The sequence below is a fragment of the Ornithorhynchus anatinus genome, chromosome 2 (assembly GCF_004115215.2).
Source record: "Ornithorhynchus anatinus isolate Pmale09 chromosome 2, mOrnAna1.pri.v4, whole genome shotgun sequence".
NCBI classification, from domain to species: Eukaryota; Metazoa; Chordata; class Mammalia; order Monotremata; family Ornithorhynchidae; genus Ornithorhynchus; species Ornithorhynchus anatinus.
Genome location: NC_041729.1, coordinates 142,955,372 through 142,978,396, shown reverse-complemented (window position 1 = coordinate 142,978,396; position 23,025 = coordinate 142,955,372). Strand labels below are relative to the sequence as shown.

Genomic DNA, 23,025 nt, shown 5'->3' with positions numbered 1-23,025 from the left:
ATGTTCATTTTAATTGAGGTCATTTAATTGAGGTCCAGAGAAGTGAAGTGACTTGACCAAGGTCACCCGGAAGACAAGCGGTTGAGCTGGGATGAGAACCCGGCTCTCCCCCACCCGCCCCCAGATTGTGCGCTCGTTGTGGGCAGGCATTGTTACTCTTTATTGCTGTATCGTACTTTTCCATGTACTCAGTACAGTGCTCTGCCCACACATAGTAAGCGCTCACTAAATACGACTGAATGAATGAATGAACTCAGGTCCTTCTGATTCCTAGGCCCTTAACCATTAGACCACACTGCTTATTCACCTTGAGGCCTTGACTCCGGACTACCTGAAAAAACAGAAGGGGAAATTACACACATACTACCCACGTACTCTTTTCCGATCTTTTTATTGCTTTGCAAAAGCTCAGTATATAGAAAAGTTGAAGATGTCCAGTAAGAAAAAAAAAATCAACACAAATCACAACGGCAAAACCAGTCACTGATAAATATTGATGAAGTGTTCAATCTAGCCCACTAAGGCACGTGCCTATTCTCCATGAGTTACTGAGTTCTATCTGAAGTATGGAGGAAGTTATTAATACATTCAGTATTCTTCTTTAGTTTTACACATGAAATCTTAAGCAATTACATTCATCTTCTTCCTGAAGTTCGAGTATAGAGGAGCTCCATGGAAAAGACCGATTTCACACTCTGAAGCGATTTTTAAGAAGTGAAAGAGGTAAGAACTTTCTAGCCCTGGAATGGCTCTTCACCACAGAGGCCATCTCTTGCCTGAAAGCATTTCCGAGAGAACGGCCTCGCTCTAGCAAAGAGAGGAACATTAGTAAAGCGTTGCAAAAAGCATTTAGCAATAACCAGGAAACTCGGAATTGTTATCTGTATTTTCTATCCGAACTCTATGGGGATATTGCAATCCTGGCCTCCTCGTACGTCAAAAGAAGGAATAAATTATTTGACTACATGCTGGCATCGTTCATAGTGATACAGTGAGGCAATAAGTAATAACATCCATCACCGTTGCCAAAACAGCCGATAACAGGCCACAGAGATTATAAAGGTTACAACATAAGCAGAGTTTTGATTATATGATTTTTTTCAATGACTTTCTTAGGTCTAATGCTTTAAAGGTGAGCAAATTATTAAAGAAAACACAAATGAGGTCTGCTGGGATTTCTTCAAACATTGTTGTCAGTTCTTTCAGTTCTACAGTCCCCCCTATTTTGAAATTAAATGAAAAATATCTTTGTCATTCATGCCATCTAGATGAAGGGTAGAATATTTCAACCACCGTCACTGTGGGTCAGGTAGGTCTTCCTCTTTTTGCGCTGGACCAACTTGTTCTGCAGATATTAAAGAATGCAATTGTTTCTGGGCACAGGAAAGGAATAATTCCAAACTCGAGAGGCTTCGCTGGCGAGTGACTTGATCAAGCTGGAGGGGGGACGGGATGGGGGAGAGAGGGAAGGAGAAAGAGAGACAATGAATGAGAACACAATTATCACTCCGCAAACGTGAAATGAACAACTCCTGGGAAAAGAGAAGAAAAAATACAGGCATTTTACGCTGAAAGCCACTGGAAAAATCACAAGGTATGTTTGAATATTACAGGAAACCAAATGAAAACAGAGTTCACGTATTCGGCTGGAAGCCTAAAGGATTGGGAACTGGATATGACTGTGTAATCTAGGCAAGAGTTCAGCTGTCAATCGGTCAATCAAAAGTACTTATTGAGCGTCATCTATGTGTAGAACGTTGTACTGAGTGCTTAGGAGAGTACAATAAAGTAAGTAGATCGAATGCCTATCTAGCTGTTGGAGAAAAGCTTGCAAGGCAAGAAGGAAAACATGAAATAATCTCAGAAACATAGATTTCTAATAATGAAAATGCCAGTACTACATTTAAGTAAATAAGTGTCTCCTCGGTGTAAGGAACCGTCCTGGGCCCCGTACGGGTCATGGGTTCTAATCCAGGATTCATCACTTATCTGTTGTGTGACCTTGGGTGATTCGGTTCACTTCTCTGTGACTCAGTTGCCTCATCTGTAAAGTGGGGATTAAAACTGTGAACCCCATGTGGGTCAGGGACTGTGTTCACCCTGATGACCTTGTAGCTAATCCAATGCTTAAAACGGTGCATGTCACATAGTAAGTGCTTAAAAAATACCACACCTATAAGTGTTATTATAATATATTATTATTGCATATATATACATATGTATACTTACAATTCCATTTACTTTTATTAATGATGTACATATATCTATAATTCTTATTATTTATAATAATGCTACTGATGCCTATTTACTTGTTTTAATGTCTGTCTCCCTGATTCTACACTGTGACCCCATTGTGGGCAGGGATCGTCTCTCTTTGTTGCCGAATTGTACTTCGCAGGTGGCTTAGTGGAAAGAGCCTGGGCTTGGAAGTCAGAGGTCGTGGGTTCTAATCCCGGCTCCGCCACTTGTCAGCTAGGTGTCTTTGGGTAAGTCATTTAACTTCTCCAGGCCTCAGTTACCTCATCTGTAAAATGGGGATCGAGACTGTGAGCGCCTCGTGGGACAACCTGATGACCTTGTATCTACCCCAGCACTTAGAACAGTGCTTGGCACATAGTAAGCGCTTAACAAATACCATAATCGTTATTATTATTATTATAGTACAGTGCTCTGTACACGTTAAGGGCTCAATAAATACGATTGAATGAGTGAATTAGCATTACAGTTTAAAACAGATTGTGGGGCAGGGGGCAAATGAATAGAAGGATATAGGCACTCATCAAAGGGATGATTCCCCTTGATTCTATTTATTGCTATCGTTCTCGTCTGTCCGCCTCCCCCGATTAGACCGTAAGCCCGTCAGAGGGCAGGGACTGTCTCTATCTGTTACCGATTTGTCCATTCCAAGCGCTTAGTACAGTGCTCTGCACATAGTAAGCGCTCAATAAATACTATTGAATGAATGAATCAAAGCAATCGATCAACTAATCATTGATATCTACTGAGTGCTTACTTCATACAGCGCCCTGTTCGAAGCACCGGGAGATGTACGATACAGCACAATGTGCAGAAACAATTCTTGCCCTCAAAGAGTTTACAGTCTAGTGGGAAGAAGCAGCAGCCAGGCTTGGTGGGAAAAGCACGGGCCTAGGAGTCAGAGGACCCGGGTTCTAATCCCAGCTCCGCCCCCTGTCTGCTTTGTATCCTCGGACAAGTCACTTCACTCCTCTCTGCCTCAGTTACCTCATCTATAAAATGGGCATTAAGATGGTGAGGCCCACGCGGGACATGGACTGCATTCGGTCTGACAAACCTGTGTCTCCCCCAGCTCTCTGTAGCGTGTCTGCTGCATAGTAAGCCCTTAACTAATTCCCTAAAAATAAAATTTAAAAAAGAAGGCAAATGGTGGGAGGGGAAAAATTCTCCATTTCTCTCTACTCACCAAAGGAAGTTTTTTGGAAGATGTGGCCTTTAGGGAATCTCTTTACTCACCAAAGGAAGATTTTGGGAAGATGTGGCCTTCAGGGAACACAGACTATTGTCTTAACTCACTGATCTCTGTGGCAATAGAGGCATTTGTTCATTTTCAAAAAGCTCATTAACTCTCTTAGACCACCATGTTGTCATCAGAAGTTTCTTCTTCCAGTTTACTCCGTGGGGTTACTGAGTAAAACTTGAAAAAACTTGAGGAAATATCTTTAAATTTCAGCCATTTTACTGGGGCAGGGCCACATGAGCCTGAATAAGCGACAAATGGAGAACTCATGTGACTTGCCTGGTATCCCTGTGAGTCAGTGGCAAAATTGGGTTTATACTACTGTTCTAACACTTCATTACAAGTAAATCCCACTAATTTCTTTCCTATGGACAGAGCCTCATTCATTCTCTAGGCATTTGACTATAGACCAAAAAAATATAGAAATCAGATTTTGAAACTGCAAGCTTCCCCTCATAATCATCCAGATCATTTACGGAACTTCTATAGTGGGCGTGACACGAAAATTAGGCACTGGGGGATAAACAAAGAAAAATGGAATTGAAGTTGTTGCTGCCTTAAAGGAGCTCCAGAGAAGCAATTAATCCGGAGAAGCAATTAAACCTTAAAAGCGACATCATCCAGTAAATAATTGCTACTAGGCAAGTCTGCATAGGGGAACATAACATGCTCTCCTGTTTCTCCACCCGCTGCTCCCCCCCACCGGCCCTTTCCATCCTGTAGCGGAAAACTACAAAATCAGTTATAAAGTTGACCCATCCACCCATTGAGGACTGCCAATATTTCACTTTAAGTGTCTGTATGAATTTGGGATGGGCTGCTAGGGGGTGGAGGTGGAAAAACATAAGAAGGAGCGACACACCCAAAGTGGGAAGGTGGATACGTACACACTCCTCCCCCCAAACCACACACGCTCTTCCTCACTCTCTGGAGGGGAAATGCAGGAAAAGTAGTTGGAGGTGAGCAGAGAGTTTATTCGTTCCGTTCATTCCGGCAATGGTATTTATTGAGCACTTACTTTACGCAGAGCTCTGTACTAAGCACTTAGGAGAGTACAATACAGAAATAAACCGACACATTCCCGTTCAGGAGCTTATGGTCTGGCGGGGGGAGATGCCTATGAATATAAATAAATAAATTCCAGATATGTAGTCTGGGACCAGTAGGGATTGGCGCTTCCCTTCCCGTCTCAAGGCCAGGACTCAATCGATCAGTCGACGTTATGAGTCCCAGACGATTAGTACAGTGATTTGCCCACAGTATTCATTCATTCATTCAAGAGTATTTATTGAGCACTTACTATGTGCAGAGCACTGTACTAAGCGCTTGGAATGGACAAGTCGGCAACAGATACAGTTCCTGCCCTTCGAAGGGCTTACGGTCTAATCGGGGGAGACAGGCAGACGAGAACGATGGCGATAAATAGAGTCGAGGGGAAGGACGTCTCATAAAAACAATGGCAGATAAATAGAATCAGGGTGATGTACATCTCGTTAAACAAAATAAATAGGGTGATGAAGATCTAGACAGTCGAGCGGACGAGGACGGTGCCGAAGGGGTGGGACGGGAGAGGGGGAGGAGGAGAGGGAAAGGGGGGAGAAGAGGGTTCAGCTGAGGAGAGGTGAAGGGGGGGTAGAAGGAGCAGAGGGACAAAGGGGGGAGCTCAGACTGGGAAGCCCTCTTGGAGGAGGTGAGCTTAAAGTAGGGATTAAGTAGGGCTTTAAGCAAGTGATCAATGAATACAATTGAATGAACGATTGAATGAACGAATGAAATGAGCCAAACTTCCCCCTTCCAGCCACCCCCGGCGTACTGCAGGCTGGATAAGTAGCCCGGAAGGCTGTCAATCAATCAATCGTATTTACTGAGCGCTTACCGTGAGCAGAGAACTGGACCGATAGTACAACGGACTGGATCTATACATTCCCTGCCCACAAGGAGTTTACCGTCTAGAGGGGAAACAGACACTGCTATAAATAAATAAATGGCAGATACGTACATCGGTGCTGTGGGGCTGAGGGACGGGCGAATAAGGGATGCAAATCCACATGCAAGGGCGACGCGGAAGGGAGAGGAAATGTGGGCGTAGTCGGGGAAGGCCTCTTGGAGGAGGCAAACCTAATAGCTTCAGATACCTCCATCTCATCTATCTTGCCGCCGACCTCTCGCTCACAACTTGCTTTTGGCCGGGAACGCCCTCCCTCCTCATATCAGACAGAAAATTGCTCTCCCCCTGCTTCCAATCCTTAGTGAAGGCCCATCTCCTCCAAGAGGCCTTCCCTGACTAAGCCCCCCTTTTCCTCATCTCCCACCCCCTTCCGCATCGCTCTGACTCGCTCCCTTCATTCATCCCCACTCCCAGTCCCACGCCACTTATGTCCACATCTGTCATTTAATTATTTATGGATATTGGCTGTCTCCCCCTCTAGACTGTGAGTTTGTTGCGGGCAGGGAATGAGCCTGTCCGTTGCTCTATTATATTCTCCCACGTGCTTAGGACAGTGCTTTGCATACAGTAAGCACTCAGTAAATGAGTGAATGAATGAATACCCAATCCCTTGCGGGTGATAACCCCTATAATTCCCCCTACCTGCCGCCGGGCCCCGATACTGGCAGACCATCTCCACCATTCCTGTGGGATTGCCTTCAGGCATTCAGAAAACAAAGCATTTTTTGTCCCTCTGGAAGTCAACAGCACGTCCTGTACCTGAGATGCTTTCACCGGAGGAATTTATTCCACCGTTCAATTCTGCCCGGCAAATAGCCACTTTTCCAACCCACGGGCATCTTTCAGGAGCAGAGGCTAGCACCTTTCTTACCCCACTCTTCTTTCCCAGAAACCTGGCGGTCACACTCCCCACGAGTGCTCAGTGACAGGAAATACTGTACTCTCCCAAGCACTTAGTAAAGTGCTTTTAATAAGCACTCAGTAGATACGATTAAATGAAACGAATGAACGACTGAAAGGATTTTAACGTTTATTTGCAAGGTGGCGTGGTGGATACAACCCGGGCCTGGGAGTCAGAAGGAACTGGCTTCTAATCCCGGCCCCGCCAGATTTCTGCTATTTGTGAAGCGCTTACTATGTGCAGAGCACTGTTCTAAGCGCTGGGGTATACAGGGTGATCAGGTTGTCCCACATGAGGCTCACAGTCTTAATCCCCATTTTACAGATGAGGGAACTGAGGCACAGAGAAGTTAAGTGTGACCTTGGGCGAGTTGCTTCACTTCTCTGAACCTCAGTTACCTCGCCTGTAAAATGGGGATTAAGTGTGTGAGCCCCACGCGGGACGGGGACCGTGTCCAACCTGATTCACTTGTATTTACCCCAGAGCTTAGAACAGTGCTTGGCACATAGCAATTAATAAGTACCATTATCATCATTATTATTATCATTCACAGATAGCCCAACTACATGTTAGTCATCACATCTTTCTTCAATGAATTATGCTGGTCAACAAAGAAACCTTTTGGGATTCTTTTTTCTATAATATCATTGTTTCTTAGAATGCCATAGGTGTGTATTCTGACGGTGCTGAAGTTAGATTTTTCTTCTTAGGGCAATTATCTAAGATAGAGTACTCCAAGGTTAATGGGAATAACATCATAACATTCTCCCCCCTTTCCCTCTGCTCCTCCCCCTCTCCCGTCCCACCCCCTCAGCACTGTCCTCGTCCGCTCGACTGTATATATCTTTATCACCCTATTTATTTTGTTTAATGAGATGTACATCACTCTGATTCTATTTATCTGCCATTGTTTTTACGAGACGTTCTTCCCCTCGACTCTATTTATCGCCATCGTTCTCGTCTGTCCGTCTCCCCCGATTAGACCGTGAGCCCGTCAAAGGTCAGGGACTGTCTCTATCTGTTGCCGATTTGTCCGTTCCAAGCGCTTAGTACAGTGCTCTGCACATAGTAAGCGCTCAATAAATACTATTGAATGAATGAATCATAGAGGATGAAAAAATGTTTTTAGCTCTAAGAACCTGGATGTCAAGGGTGTTGATTTTTCATCAGGAACAGTAATTTTGTAGGTAGTAAAAATATTTTCTGCATATTGCAATTGGAACATGCAACATCCAGACTTTAGAGTAAGTGATGGTAGATGAGTAAACCAGTAAAGGTCAAAGATGAGACATCGGTTTCCAGTTCCATTTAAGATCGCTGAGGCACTTAGGGCCGGACAATCAGCCTCTCTGTGCCTTTGCTCCTCCATAATAATAATAATAATAATTATGGTGGCATTTGTTAAGCGCTTACTATGTGCCAAGCACTGTTCTAAATGCTGGGTAAATACAAGGTGATCAGGTTGTCCCACTTGGGGCTCACAGTCTTAATCCCCATTTTCCAGATGAGGTAACTGGGGCACAGAGAAGTGAAATGACTTGCCCAAAGTCACAGAGCTGACAAGTGGCGGAGCCAGGATTAGAACCCACGACCTCTGACTCCCAAACGCGGGCTCTTTCCACTAAGCCAGGCTCCTCCATCTACAGTAACAATTATGGTCATAATTATGGTACTTGTTAAGCGCGTACTATGTGCCAAGCACTGTTCTAAGTGCTGGGTTAGATACAAATTTATCACGCTGGATACAGTACCTGTCCCACAAGGAGCTCGCGGTCTAAGTTGGAGCTCCCAACTTAGCTGACTTCATTCATTCATTCATTCATTCATTCATTCAATCGTATTTACTGAGCGCTTACTATGTGCAGAGCACTGTACTAAGCACTTGGAATGAACAAGTCGGCCACAGATAGAGACAGTCCCTGCCGTTTGACAGGCAGCCCCATTTTACCGACGAGGCAACAGAGACCCAGAGTGATTTGCCGAAGGCCACGCAGCAGACGTGTGGCAGAGCCGGGATTAGAACCCAGGTCCTTCTGAGTCCCAGGCCTGTTCTCTCTCCACTAAAGCAGCGTCGCTCAGTGGAAGGAGCACGGGCTTAGGAGTCGGAGGTCATGGGTTCTAATCCCGCCTCTGCCACCTGTCAGCTGGGTCACTTTGGGCAAGCTACTTAACTTCTCTGTGCCTCAGTTATCTCATCTGTAAAACGGGGATTAGGACTTTGGGCCTCACATGGGACGACCCGATTACCCTGTATCTACCCCAGCGCTTAGAACGGTGCTCAGCACATAGTAAGCGCTTAACAAATACCAACATTGTTATAATTATTCTTATTATTATTAAAGCCCCCCTGAAGATCTGCTCCATACAATAAGCACCTGCTCTAGACTGTTAGTCCGTTACGGGCAGGGAACATTTCTGCTAATTCTGTTGCATTGGACTCTCCCAGTGCTTAGAACAGTGCCCCGTACTGATTAATTGATTGATTGATTGATCTGAATGCTCAGCAAGTTTCTCCTCATTTTAACATGATATTTCACACTTTGCTCTTATTTCTGGCTGATCTTCTTTCTCACACCCTGTCACGACCCTCCTCCCGTTTCCCATCTACAGGCAATGTCGGGGAGATGACTCCTGTTATGGGAATTGAGTTGAGTTCATTCATTTATTTTTCCTTTAAAGGTGTTTGTGAATTACCTACTATGTGCCAGGCACTGTACTAAGCACTGGGGTAGATACAAGTTACACCGTCTTAATCACCAGTTTACAGATGAGGGAAATGAAGCACAGAGATGTGAAGTGACTTGACCAAGGTCTCGCAGCACACGAGCTTCTTCGGGCTCGTGTTTCCTTCCCCAACGAGACGGTTGATTGACATGTGTCTGTTGACTTGAACCTGTTCACTTGTTTACTTGTACCTGTTGTGTTTTGTTGTCAGTCTCGCATTTCTAGACTGTGAACCCATTGTTGGGTCGGGACTGTCTCTTGCTAAATTGTACTTTCCAAGCGCTTAGTACAGTGCTCTGCCCCCAGTAAGCGCTCAATAAATACGATCGAATGAATGAATGTGTCCGTCTTTGAATTCTCAAGGCAATAGGGCTCTTCGAAGCTCAGGGACCTCGAGCATTTTTAAGGACTGAATCACGGAGAAGAGAGAGGGTCAACCAAACCCTCAGTGAAGACGCTAACTCTCTTTCAAGGTCAACGTTGTTTTTTTCTAGCATATTGCATTTAGTCTTAATGGTTATAGAAGGCTGAAGAAAAACTCTTGCGCATAAAGTCATTATGGGAGGTTAGGACCTCGAACTCCTTACCTCAGAGGAGCAGCATGGCCTAAATGGAAAAATCACACTCCTCGCAGTCAGGAGAACTGGATTTTCATCCAAAATCCGCCACCTGCCTGCTGTGTGACCTTGGGGAGGTCATGTACCTTCTCTGGGTCTCCGTTTCCTCATCTGTAAAATGGGGATTCAATCCCTGATCTCCTTTTTTTAATGGTATTTGTTGAGCGCTTTCTCCGTGTCACACATTATACTAAACACTGGGATAAATAGAAGGTAATCTGGTCGACACAGTCCCTGTCCCACGTGGGGCTCACGGTCTTAATCCCCGTTTTACAGATGAGGGAACTGAGGCACAGAGAAGTGAAGCGGGTTGCCCAAGGTCACACAGCAGACAAGTGGCGGAGTCGGGATTAGAACCTAGGTCCTTCTGACTCCCAGGCCTGTGCTCTACCCACTAGGCCACACTGCTACTTCTTACTTCCACTGTTAGCCCCATGTGGTTCAGGGACCGTCAACATGATGACTTTGAATCTACCCCGGCGTAAACTCTATTAGGCCCTTGGGAGAGTGAAGTGCAACAGATTTTAAAGACGAGTTCCCTGCCCATAAGGAGCTTACTAACGGGGCTGGAATTAAACAGTTCCCATTGTGACAAAATCCGCTGGAGCTTTAATTGCCCCCCCGATGTTGCGGAAATCCTGGGAAACTGCGGAACAAACCGACGCATATGGCTTTTGGTGCGATACCTAATACCTTCTCAGTATTATGTAAGGAAGTGTGGAAAATCATTTTCTGAAGCTGTATACAAGGTCAACTCATATTTCCTAAGTGGGATAGAGATTTTGGCCAACAAATATTTCCTCAGTGGGACAAAGATCTTTTGGGTTTCATCTAATTTTACCCTGATGCCTATCCCCGGGGCCGAACTCCGTCTCTGGAGCTGCCGGCGGCTTTGCTTTGATAGAGCGATTTACGCCCCACGCTACTGCTCTCGCTTCCTTGATCCTTCTCACTCCTTCCTCCATCCCATAAAAATAACGATACCACTAAGAAATATAACATTATCGAACCTACTTATCGAGCACTTCCTGGGGGCAGAGCACTGTACTGAGCACTAGGGAGAGTACGCTATAACAGAGTTGGTAGACACATTCGCTGCCCACAGTGAGCTGACACTCTAGAGGACTGTAATGATGATGATAACAATAATAATTAATATTAATAATAGGATGATAATGATAACGTCGGTATCTGTTAAGCGCTTACTATGTGCAGGGCACTGTTCTAAGCACTGGGGGAGATACAGGGTAATCCGGTTGTCCCACGTGAAGCTCACAGTCTTAATCCCCATTTTTCAGATAGGGTATAAAATAGAAAGTATAATCCGGCGTTTAGGCGTTCGGTTTGGTTTCCTCATCGAGCAGTGACGATTAATAATGATGTTGGTATTTGTTAAGCGCTTACTATGTGCAGAGCACTGTTCTGAGCGCTGGGGGAGACACAGGGGAATCAGGTTGTCCCACCTGGGGCTCACAGTCTTAATCCCCATTTTACAGATGAGGGAACTGAGGCCCAGAGAAGTGAAGTGACCCGCCCACAGTCACACAGCTGACAAGTGGCAGAGCTGGGATTCGAACTCATGACCTCCGACTCCTAAGCCCGTGCTCTTTCCACTGAGCCAGGTAGTTTCAGATAAGATATAATATATAATTAGTTCAACTGCGCTAAAGGCTGAGGGAATTGAGGCACAGAGAAGTTAAGTCACTTGCCCACGGTCACACAGCTGACAAGTGGCAGAACTGGGATGCGGCATCTGTTAAGAGCTTACTATGTGTCAAGCACTGTGGTAGACACAAGATAAGCAGGTCCTACTGGGCTCAGAGTCTACGTTAAAAGGAGAATAGAGAGATTGAATCTGCATTCCGCAGACGAGGGAACTGAGGCCCGCTCTCAGTCTCGTGGAAAGAGAACGGGCCCGGAGGTCAGGAGGTCACGGGTTCTGATCCCAGGTCTGCCACTTCTCTGCTGTGTGACCTTGGGAAGTCACTTCACTCCTCTGTGCCTCAGTTACCTCATCTGTATGAATAATGTCGGTATTTGTTAAGCACTTACCACGTGCAAAGCACTGTTCTAAGTGCTGGAGAGGATACAAAGTGATCAGGTCGTCCCACGTGGGGCTCGCAGTCTTCATCTCCGTTTTACAGATGAGGTAACAGGGGCCCAGAGAAGTGAAGTGACTCGCCCACAGTCACACAGCTGACAAGTGGCAGAGCGGCGATTCGAACCCATGACCTCTGACTCCCAAGCCCGGGCTCTTTCCACTGAGCCACGCTGCTTCTCTGACAGCGGGGCTTTAGATTGTGAGTCCTACGTGGGACAGGGACTGTGTCCAACCGGACTAGCTTGTATCTACCCCGGCGCCTATTACAGTGCCTGGCCCCTAGTACACGCTTGGCAAATACCGCAATTATCATTATTATTAGCTCATAACCCTACCACCTTGGAGTCGGCTATCTGCCGAGGATCCTGGTTCTCCTTCGCTCTTCTAAAAAAATGGCACTCCCGATTCCAAACTCCGTGAAATAAATGAGAGACGAGGAAGATACGAACCAGGCCGGGCCGGAAGATAAACGTCCAAACCGAGTGTGTCCTTTCCATGCACGCAACATAAGATCATGTCTGTGAAGGAGAACACTTGGAACCTTTCTCTTCTGTGGCCGTTAGATTCCCCTCGCCGTACCCGGCACATCAGACTGATGTTCTTGGCAAATACGTGGATTTCAACAGTTTCTATTTTATTACGCATGACTTTATTATCCTTCTTTTGAGGCAGGAAGGGTTTTGGCAAAACGTTCCGCTATTTTTCTCCTTGTAATTTGGGCTCGGTTCTGTGTCTGTGGCTTTCTTTTCAGAGCACATCAAAGAGGCTCTTCAGATTTGTGTCCTGTGACACAGTGCTGTCGAATAACTAATCCCAAACTGGTGGAGCATGAGAAAAAATTCAGATTCCGGGCCGTTTTGCCTTGAGACCGATCCTGTGGTAAATTTGTTCTTTTATTCCTTAATTTTCTGTTGTTACAGCTGGGAGCTGGCTCGTGGACGTATACCTGAATCCTGGAGGTGGGAACCTGGGTTCCAAAGCCACGTGGCCTGATTTTTATTCTGTTTTTATGGCATTTGTCAAGTGCTTTCTATCTGCCGGGCCCCGTACTGAGCACTGGGGTAGATACTTGGGTTGTGAGCTCCATACGGCATAGGGTCCATAACACAATAAAGACCCGCTGGGCCTCAAAATGGCACATTTCCTATTCAATCGATTGATGGCATAAAATTGAGCACTGACTATGTGCAGAGCACTGTACTAAGCACTTGGGAGAGAACGGGGAGTCAGAGGTCGTGAGTTCTAATACCAGCTCCGTCACTTGTCAGCTGTGTGAACTTGAGCAAGTCACTTCACTTCTCTGTACCTCATTTGGAAAATGGGGATTAAGACCGTGAGCCCCACCTGATCCATTCATTCCATAGTATTTCTTGAGCGCTTACTCTGTGCCGAGCACTGTACTGAGCGCTCGGAAGGGACAACCTGATGACCTTGAATCTATCCAGAGCTTAGAACGGTGCTCTGCACAGAGTAAGTGCTCAAGAAATACGATCGAAGGAATTAGCAAACATGTCCCCTGCCCCCAACCTGCTTACATAACACAGAGGGTGGACTGGTTCTCCTAATGGATCCGCTGGTTACAACCCTCCCTACTTCTCGCGACTTTCACCGCTTGAAAGGCTGTTGAATGAAATGTTTTCGATGTGGGCCGACAGACATCGTGTCGTTCGTCCTTTCAACACCTCTGCACTTCTGCCATCACAATACACCGTGACAAGTGAAAATACGCAAGTCTGTCATTATCAAGGCTGTTTTTCCAACCTGTATATTTTTAACTTTCTGCCCACACGACGATCTCACTTTTCAAATAAGCCTAAACGGACACCTGGCAAATCCTCTTGGAATTTTGATAGTTATTATGACGGTATTTGTTTAGCACTTATTGTTCTAAGCACTGGGGAAGACGCAATTGATCAGGTTGGACACAGTCCTCGTCCCACTTGAGGCTCAGAGATTAAGTAGAGGGAGGACTCGTTTCGACACGTAACGTCTTACGGTTGAGGAGACCGAGGCAGAGAAGTTAAGTGACTTGCCCAGGGTCACAAATGAAGCAAGTGGCAGAGCAGGGATTAGAACCCAGGTTTTCCGACTCCCACAACCGTGTTCTTTCCACTGGGCCACTCTGCTTCCCAGTGACCAGAATGCGATAAAAATCAGGTGAACGACAGTAATAAGTCTAACTCTTCCAGTGCTTAGGGAGAGGACAACCCGGAAATAATAACGTTGGTATTTGTTAAGCGCTCACTATGTGCCGAGCACTGTTCTAAGCGCTGGGGCAGATACAGGGTCATCAGGTTGGCCCACGTGAGGCTCACAGTTAATCCCCACTTACAGATGAGGTAACTGAGGCACAGAGAAGTGAAGTGACTCGCCCACAGTCACACAGCTGCCAAGTGGCAGAGCCGGGATTCGAACCCATGACCTCTGACTCCCAAGCCCGGGCTCTTTCCACTGAGTCACGCTGCTTCTCTACAGAGACTTTCACTCGTGTACTTTCCAAGGATGTACTCGTGCTAAAGCTCCCTGTGGGCAGGGAGTGGATCTGTTCAACTCTCCCAAGTGCTTTGCACACGGTAAGCGCTCAATAAATACTACAGAGACTTTCACTGGTGTACTTTCCCTGGATGCACTCGTGCTAATATTGGTATTTGTTAAGCGCTTACTAGGTGCAGAGCACTGTTCTAAGCACTGGGGGAGATACAGGGTGATCAGGTCGTCCCACGTGAGGCTCACAGTCTTCATCCCCATTTTACAGATGAGGGAACTGAGGCAGAGAGAAGTTACGTGACTCGCCCACAGTCCCACAGCTGACAAGTGGCAGAGCGGGGATTCGAACCCATGACCTCTGACTCCCAAGCCCGGGCTCCTGCCCCTGAGCCACGCGGTGGGTCTGTTCAATGCTATATTGTCCTCTCCCAAGCGCTTAGTATAGTGCTCTGCACACAGTAAGCGCTCAGTAAATACGATCGAATGAATGAGCTAAAGGAAAACAGGTTCCTGCCTGAGGAATCCCCTCAGAGCCCCTTGAGAAGAAGCCACACTACTTCAGGGTGAAGATTTACGCCCTTGATATTCACCCCACCCTCAGCCCCCACGGACCTTAGGTACATATCCCTACCTTATTTATAATAATAATAACAATAACGTTGGTATCTGTTAAGCGCTTACTATGTGCAGAGCACCGTTCTAAGCGCTGGAGGAGATACAGGGTCATCAGGTTGTCCCACGTGAGGCTCACAGTCTTCATCCCCGTTTTCCAGATGAGGGAACTGAGGCACAGAGAAGTGACGTGACTTCCCCATAGTCACACAGCTGACAAGTGGCCGAGCGGGGATTCGAACCCATGACCTCTGACTCCCAAGCCCATGCTCTTTCTCTCTCCCCCTCTAAGTCAACCTGTGCCCAACCTGACTAGCATCGATCCACCCCGGTGCTCATTACATAGTAAACGCTTAACAAATCCCAGAAAAAGATGTTAATAGTGTCAGACGGCTTCCCGAGCCCACATTTGGAAGGGCAGGTAGTTAGATGTTTGAGGTTTTACTAGGATAGGGCTCGTTATCATAATGGCCAGCACCTTTTGACTGTAAACTCCTTATGGGCAGGGAAGAAGCAACGTGGCTCGGTGGAAAGAGCCCGGGCTTGGGAGTCAGAGGTCATGGGTTCGAATCCCTGCTCTGCGACTTGTCAGCTGTGGGACTGTGGGCGAGTCACTTCACTTATCTGGGGCCTCGGTGACCTCATTTGTAAAACGGGGAATAAGACTGAGAGCCTCACATGTGACAACCTGATTAGCCTGTATCTACCCCAGAGCTTAGAACAGTGCTCTGCACATAGTAAGTGCTGACCAAACACCAACATTATTATTATCCTTACTTTCCTGAGTGCTTAGTACAGTGTGCAGCGGGTCTCACAGGCCCGCAACCTTGGTGTCATCCTTGACCCAGCTCTCTCATTCACCCCACACATCCGATCCGTCACCTGCCGGTCTCACCTGCAAAATATCGCCAACATCCGCCATTTCCTCTCCATCTAAACTGCTATCGTGCTGGTACAGGTTCTCCTAATATCCCGACTAGACTACTGTGTCAGCCTCCTCTCAGATCTCCCTTCCTCTTGTCTCTCCCCACTCCAGACTATTCTTCATTCCACTGCCCGGATCATCTTCCTGCAGAGACACTCTGGGCCCGTCACTCGCCTCCTCAAAAACCTCCAGTGGTTGCCTCTCGACCTCCGCGCGAAACAAAAACTCCTCACTCTTGGCTTCAGAGCTCTCCGTCCCCTCGCTCTCTCCTACCTCACCTCCCTTCTCTCTTTCCACCGCCCACCCCGCACGCTCCGCTCCCCCGCCGCCCACCTCCTCACCGTCCCCCGTCCTCGCCTATCCCGCCGTCCACCCCCGGTCCACGTCCTCCCGCTGTCCCGGCACGCCCTCCCTCCTCACCTCCGCCAAATTAACTCTCTTCCCCTCTTCAAAGCCCTACTGAGCTTTGAATGAATACGAATATTCATATGAAACATGCATACTACTGAATGAATGAATACAGTGCTCTATACACAGTAGGTGCTCAATAAATACCATTGATTGAGTGAATGAGATTTAACCGTAAATGCAGTAATGGCTCAATAAATACCATCGATCGATTGAATGAGATTTAATCATAACTGCAGGAAGTGCTCCATAAATACCACTGATGGATTGATTGAATGAGATTTAACCATAATTACAGTAAGTGCTCAATAAATACCAGTGATCGACTGAAGGAGATTTAACAGTAACTGCAGTAAGTGCTCAAAACATGCCACCGATTGATTGATCGAAGGAGATTTAACAGTAACTGCAGTAAGAGCTAATTACCACCGATTGATTGATTGAGATTTAACAGTAACTGCAGTTAAGCACTCAATAAATACCACTGACTGACTAAATGAGATTTAACGGTAACTGTTTGGACAGACATTGCACAATCCTGTAATTACCCTGCCCCTTACAGTGTAAACTCTTTGTCGTCAGGAAATGTGTCACTTCTTTATTTAGTACTCGAGAAGAGCCTGGCAATAGCACTAAGTAGAATGATAATAATAATCCATTATAGTATTTGTTAAGCATTTACTCCGTGTCAAGTACTATATGGAGTGCTGCAGTCCATAGAAGACCATCAGATGAATTTCCCAAGGCTAGTCAGCGGGCAAGTGGCCCATCAGAGCCCAGAACTGAACTCTTTAGACTCCCAGGCTTGAGCTATTTTGACTAGGCCACGCTGTTTCCATTTTTTCTTTTAATGGTATTTGTTAAGCACTTTCTAATGCACAAGATGCCGTAATAATGTTGGTATCTGTTAAGCGCTTACTATGTGCAGAGCACTTTTCTAAGCGCTGGGGGAGATACAGGGTCATCGGGTTGTCCCACGTGAGGCTCACAGTTAACCCCCATTTTACAGATGAGGGAACTGAGGCCCAGAGAAGTGAAGTGAGTTGCCCACAGTCACACAGCTGACAAGTGGCAGAGCTGGGATTCAAACTCATGACCTCTGACTCCCCAGCCCAGGCTCTTTCCACTAAGCCACGCTGCTTCTCTCGTGCTGGGTAGATACAGGATGAGAAATTTAGACGCAAACCATATCCCACATGGGGCTCACAATCTTATTCCCCGTTTTACAGATGCCAGAACTGAGGCACGGAGAATTGAAAGGACTTATCCAAGGTCACCCGGCGGTCAAACGGCCCAGCCGGGGTTAGAACCCGGGCACTGGGCCGCACCGCTTCTCAAAGCACTGCACTGGGAAGGCACTCAATAAATACCGCGGCTACCGTCCTTCAGTAGCCTGTCTGAATACTGCTCTGCACAGAGTAAGAGCTCAATAAATAGCACTGACTGATGATGATGATGATCCTACTCCGAGTGGCCCTGATTTGGGAGGAATGCTACCCATTCAGAGACCCAGGATGACTGGGCTCAGAAAGCAGGGTGGCTTGGGATTCCTCTCTCCCCTTATTTTATGGTATGTGTTAAGAACTTATTATGCGCCAGGCACCCTCAAAGCACTGGGATAGACACACGTTTATCAGGTTGGACACGGCCCCTGTCCCACATGAGGCTCACGGTTTTAATCCCCATTTTACCGATGAGGGAACTGAGGCCCAGAGAAGTGAAGTGACTTGCCCAAGGTGACACAGCAGCCAAGTGGGAGAGCCGGGACTAGAGCCTAATCATCACAATGATAATTATGGTATTTAGTAAGTGCTTACTATGTGCCAGGCACTGTTCTAAGCGTGGGGGTGGATACAGGCATATTGGGTTGGATACAGTCCCTTGTCAGCTGTGTGACTGTGGGCAAGTCACTTCGCTTCTCTGTGCCTCAGTTCCCTCATCTGTAAAATGGGGATGAAGACTGTGAGCCTCACGTGGGACGACCTCTTTCCCCTGTATCTCCCCCAGCGCTTAGAACAGTGCTCTGCACGTAGTAAGCGCTGAACAAATACCAACATTATTATTATTATTGTCTTACGTGGGGCTTACAGTCTCAATCCTCATTCTACAGATAAGGGAACTGAGGTCTGGAGAAGGGAAGTGACTTGCCCAAGGTCACAGAGCGGACACGTGGCAGAGCCGGGACTAGAACCCATTTACTTCTCAGGCCTGTGCCCTATCCCCTAGGCCCCGCTACTTCACGCTGCCTTGAGCCCCTTTACCATTTTTCCAATCACCCAGATGATGACGATGACGACTGAGGTATCTTACTCTGTGCCAGGCACTGTACTAAGCGCTGGGGTAGATACAAGATAATTAGGTTGGACACAGTCTCTGTCCCACACAGGTCTCGAGGTCTTAACCTCCATTTTACGTTCATACATTCATTCATTCAATCGTATTTACTGAGCACTTACCGTCTACAAAGCACTGTACTAAGCGCTTGGGAGAGTACAATACAATAAGAAACAGACACATTCCCTGTCCACAATGAGCTTACAGCTTTTCACTTCCTCGGAAGCCCATTATCGTCAGCTGGCGCAACTGAAGCACACAGAAGTGAGGTGACGCGACTGAGGCACCCAGAAGTGACGTGACGTGAGGACCCACCTCTGGATCCCAGGCTCGGGCTTCTTCCTCTAGGTCCCACCCCAGAGTGTTTGCCCTAAGGTTTTTCTTCCACACCCCCTGCTTTAGAAACGAATACGCTGGGAATGGCCGCCATCTGAGGGAGTCTCCCGGGAGCCACTCTTTATGTTCCTCACGCAGAGCGCCTAGTGAAACTCCTGAATGCGATCATTCGGTCGAGGAGGAGGACGGGCAACTCGAAGCAGGTTCAAGTCCTGCCTGAGCAATGCCTATTTCCACTGGGACTTCGGGGAGTTTTGAAGACGGCATCGTTTTTCTTTCCAGACCCTTCTCAGCAACACTTCAACCATTCCCCTGGGTGATCCTGACTCCCTGCACGCCTCACTTCTTGACATCTATTAGGAACAATAATGATTCACAAGGATATTAATAATGGCATTTGTTAAGCACTTACTACGCGTCAAGCACTGATCTAGATAAAGGCTAATCGAGTCGGACATTCCCCCGGGAAGAAAAATCTCACCTTGCTGGGAAAACGGCCCCGGCTCCACAAATTAAGGGTCTTATAACCGCATTCTATCGAAGGGCAACATTTCACAAGCCTTTTCTTTCAAAATAGTCTTTGCATCACGCTTACAGATAAATAAAGCAGATTCCATCCTGAAAGAGAGTCCTGCTCATACCCAAAACTCGAAATTTCGACATGGAAACCTCACAGAGGAGATAAAACCAAGTCACTCTCGTAAATCAAGTCGAAGGAAACTTTGAACCACTTTCACGGGAACAGCGTTACGAAAAACGCCTGTTTAGAATAACTCCTACTCTAAAACGTCCCGATCCAATACAGCCTCAGCAGCGGTTGGAATTAAAGCTCTGCCAGTCACCTCAATCCTGCACATCAGAGAATTCGGAGTTACCCACTTCACCAAAACATTCACAGGCCATCATTCATCGCCATAAAGGTTTCGCGTCCACGATTCGCATTCTCTCCTCCTCTCAATAACGTCTCTTTCGAATCTGTCTTACTACTTAGATGGTTCAAAAACGTCAACACGTAAAGCTGCGCAACTTTCCGGCGTGCACAAGATGAAATACAGATGCCCTTTTAAGAGTCAGTGAAAAGACAAGGAAAATAATGGCATAATGGCTCGGACAGCTTTAGTGGCATTAACCGAAAAACAGGAATCGAAAGAAGACTCCGTTCTCTAGGCTTCTGGGTCGCCTAAACAATAAATTTCACAGTTGGGAACCTGGTCTTTTTGATCCTGAACTAGGATAGCATCCTTTGGGAAATGGAAGACACAAAATATCTTGGCAAGAAGCACCCGCTTTGAGTTAGAGATGAATGCACGGTGGTGTTGGAGGAGAGTAGCCTATTTCTGTCTGCAGGACTACAGGCATATAAAATTTATGGTACTTGCCGTGGAGTGGAAGTTTAGCAAACTGACGCTATTAAGGTACGCGGAAATTTTCACTCCCTTATAACGTTTCCACCGAACTGTGAGCCCCGTGTGGGACGGGGACTGTGTCTGAACTAATTAACTTGTAGCTACCCCAGTGCTTAGAACTGTGTTCGACAAAGAGCGCTTCACAAATCATATTGAAAAAATTCTACCAAGGCCATGTGATCTATAGGCGCAACCCGAACGGAAGCTGTGAGAAAACATTTGGGGGCCACGGTTGAAAGAAAAATGATGGAAACGTCCAAGTGATTTAACTTTTCTCCTAGATGGTTACGCAGCTCATTCATTTGGAAATGGGGGCATTTTAATGATGATAACAGTGGTATTTGTTAAGCACGTAGTACTATGTGCCAAGCACTGCACTGACTGCTGGGGTAGATAGAAGATAATAATAATGTTGGTATTTGTTAAGCGCTTACTATGTGCACAGCACTGTTCTAAGTGCTGGGGGAGATTCAGGGTAATCAGGTTGTCCCACGTGAGGCTCACAGTTAATGCCCATTTTAATAATAATAATGTTGGTATTTGTTAAGCGCTTACTATGTGCAGAGCACGGTTCTAAGCGCTGGGGTAGACACAAGCGAATCAAGTTGTCCCACGTGGGGCTCACAGTCTTCATCCCCATTTTACAGATGAGATCACTGAGGCCCAGAGAAGTGAAGTGACTTGCCCACAGTCACACAGCTGACAAGTGGCAGAGCTGGGATTCAAACCCATGACCTCTGACTCCAAAGCCCGTGCTCTTTCCACTGAGCCACGCTGCTTCCCCTGATCGGGTCCAACATGGGGCTCACCATCAAGTAGGCGGGAAAAGAGCTTTTGAATCCCCATTTTGAAAATGAGGCACAGAGAAATGAAGCGACTTGCCCAAGGCCACCCAGCAGACAGGTGGCGGAGCCAGGATCCGAACCCAGGTCCTCCGACGGCCAGGCCTCTGCTTTTTTCACGAGGCCACGTTGCTTCCCTTAATTAAGAAGGCTGAATTTTGCAAGCGGCTGTTCCTCTAGGCGAAAAAGCACACCTCGAATTGCAATATTCAAAACGATCCAGGCGATGACCCACGTTGAACTGCAAGGTTGCGGAAGGCACGAGGAGAGTGAGCAAGGGAGTGTACTCGAGTGACTGTACTCGGGCCAAGGGATGTGATAATAATAATAATAATAACGTTGGTATCTGTTAAGCGCTTACTATGTGCAGAGCACTGTTCTAAGCGCTGGAGGAGATACAGGGTCATCAGGTTGCCCCACGTGAGGCTCACAGTCTTCATCCCCATTTGACAGATGAGGTAACTGAGGCACAGAGAAGTGAAGTGACTTGCCCACAGTCACACAGCTGACAAGTGGCAGAGTTGGGATTCAAACTCATGACCTCTGACTCCCAAACCCGTGATAATTGCAGAGTTACCCAGGGAAGCAGCGTGGCTCAGTGGAAAAAAACCCGGGCTTGGGAGTCAGCGGACATGGGTTCCAAACCCGGCTCCGCCACTTGTCTGCTCTGTGACCTTGGGCAAGCCACTTCACTGCTCTGTGCCTCAGTTACCTCATCTGGAAAATGGGGATTAAGACCGTGAGCGTCGAGTGGGACAAGCTGATTACGTCGTATCTACCCCAGTGCTTAGAACAGTGCTCGGCACATAGTAAGCCTTTAATAAATACAACCCAGTGGGAAATTCTATCAACAAGCCCTCGCCCTAGCGAGAAAACTCCCCTTCTAGACTGTAAGCTCGTTGCGGACAGGGAACGTGTCTCCCAGCTCTGGTCGAGCACTTAGAATGGTCCCAATGTTGAGTACAGTGCTTTGCCCAGAGCAAGCACTCGACAAATACGATGAAGTGCTCACTGGTTTTATTGTTATATTCTACTCTTCCAAGCGCTTACACGGCACTCGATAAATATCACTGACCAACTGACTGCTTGATGAGTAAACTTAAACTTTTATATCGGTCGAAACGTTATAAGGGAGTGAAACTTTGTTTATTGTTTAAACAATAAACTTGATGCTTGCAAAGTATAGAATAAAGAAGTGACACATTCCCTGCTCACTAGAGGCTTGATCTCCCCTGCTCGTTGCATTGAGGAAATTAAGCAGACATACACTTTCCAGTTTCTTCTGAGCAGATAAGTCACATCACATCTCTAATTTTACATATTTATATTGCTGTTTACTTGTATTGATCACTGCCTCCCCGCCTCTTGACCGTGAGCTTGTTTGGGGGCAGGCATTGACTCTCTTTATTGCCATTCTGTACTTTCTCAAACACTTAGTACGGTGCTCTGCACACAGTTAGCGCTTGATAGATGATGATGATGGCATTTGTTGAGCACTCACTCCGTGCCAAGCACTGTTCTAAGCGCTGGGGTAGATACGGGGTGATTAGGTTGTCCCACGTGAGGCTCACAGTCTTAATCCCCATTTTACAGATGAGGTAACTGAGGCCCATAGAAGTGAAGTGACTTGACCAAAGTCACTTTGGCGGAGTTAGAACCCACGACCTCTGACTCCCCAGCCCGTGCTCTTGCCGCTAAGCCACGCTGTTCCTCTAGCCACGCTGCCAATACGATTGAATGAATTGAACGATCTGAAATCCATCAACCAGTGGCATTTGTTGACCATTTACTGTGGGCCGAGTAATAATAATGATACTGATGTTGGTATTTGTTAAGCGCTTACTTTGTGCAGAGCACTGTTCTAAGCGCTGGGGGAGGTACAGGGGAA

General features: G+C 46.8%; 1 protein-coding gene across 4 annotated transcripts in view; it reads right to left on the bottom strand.

Annotated features, from left to right (window-relative positions):
• Window positions 1-372: 372 nt before the first annotated feature.
• Window positions 373-23,025, bottom strand: part of CCDC91 (coiled-coil domain containing 91) — a 496,853-nt gene continuing 474,200 nt past the window's right edge. For all 4 annotated transcript variants that reach the window (XM_039911226.1, XM_039911223.1, XM_039911228.1 and 1 more), the window contains one exon: window positions 373-1,436. In XM_039911226.1, the coding sequence (XP_039767160.1) occupies window positions 1,296-1,436 (141 nt within the window). In that variant the 3' untranslated portion in view covers window positions 373-1,295. The remainder of the gene's footprint in view (window positions 1,437-23,025) is intronic.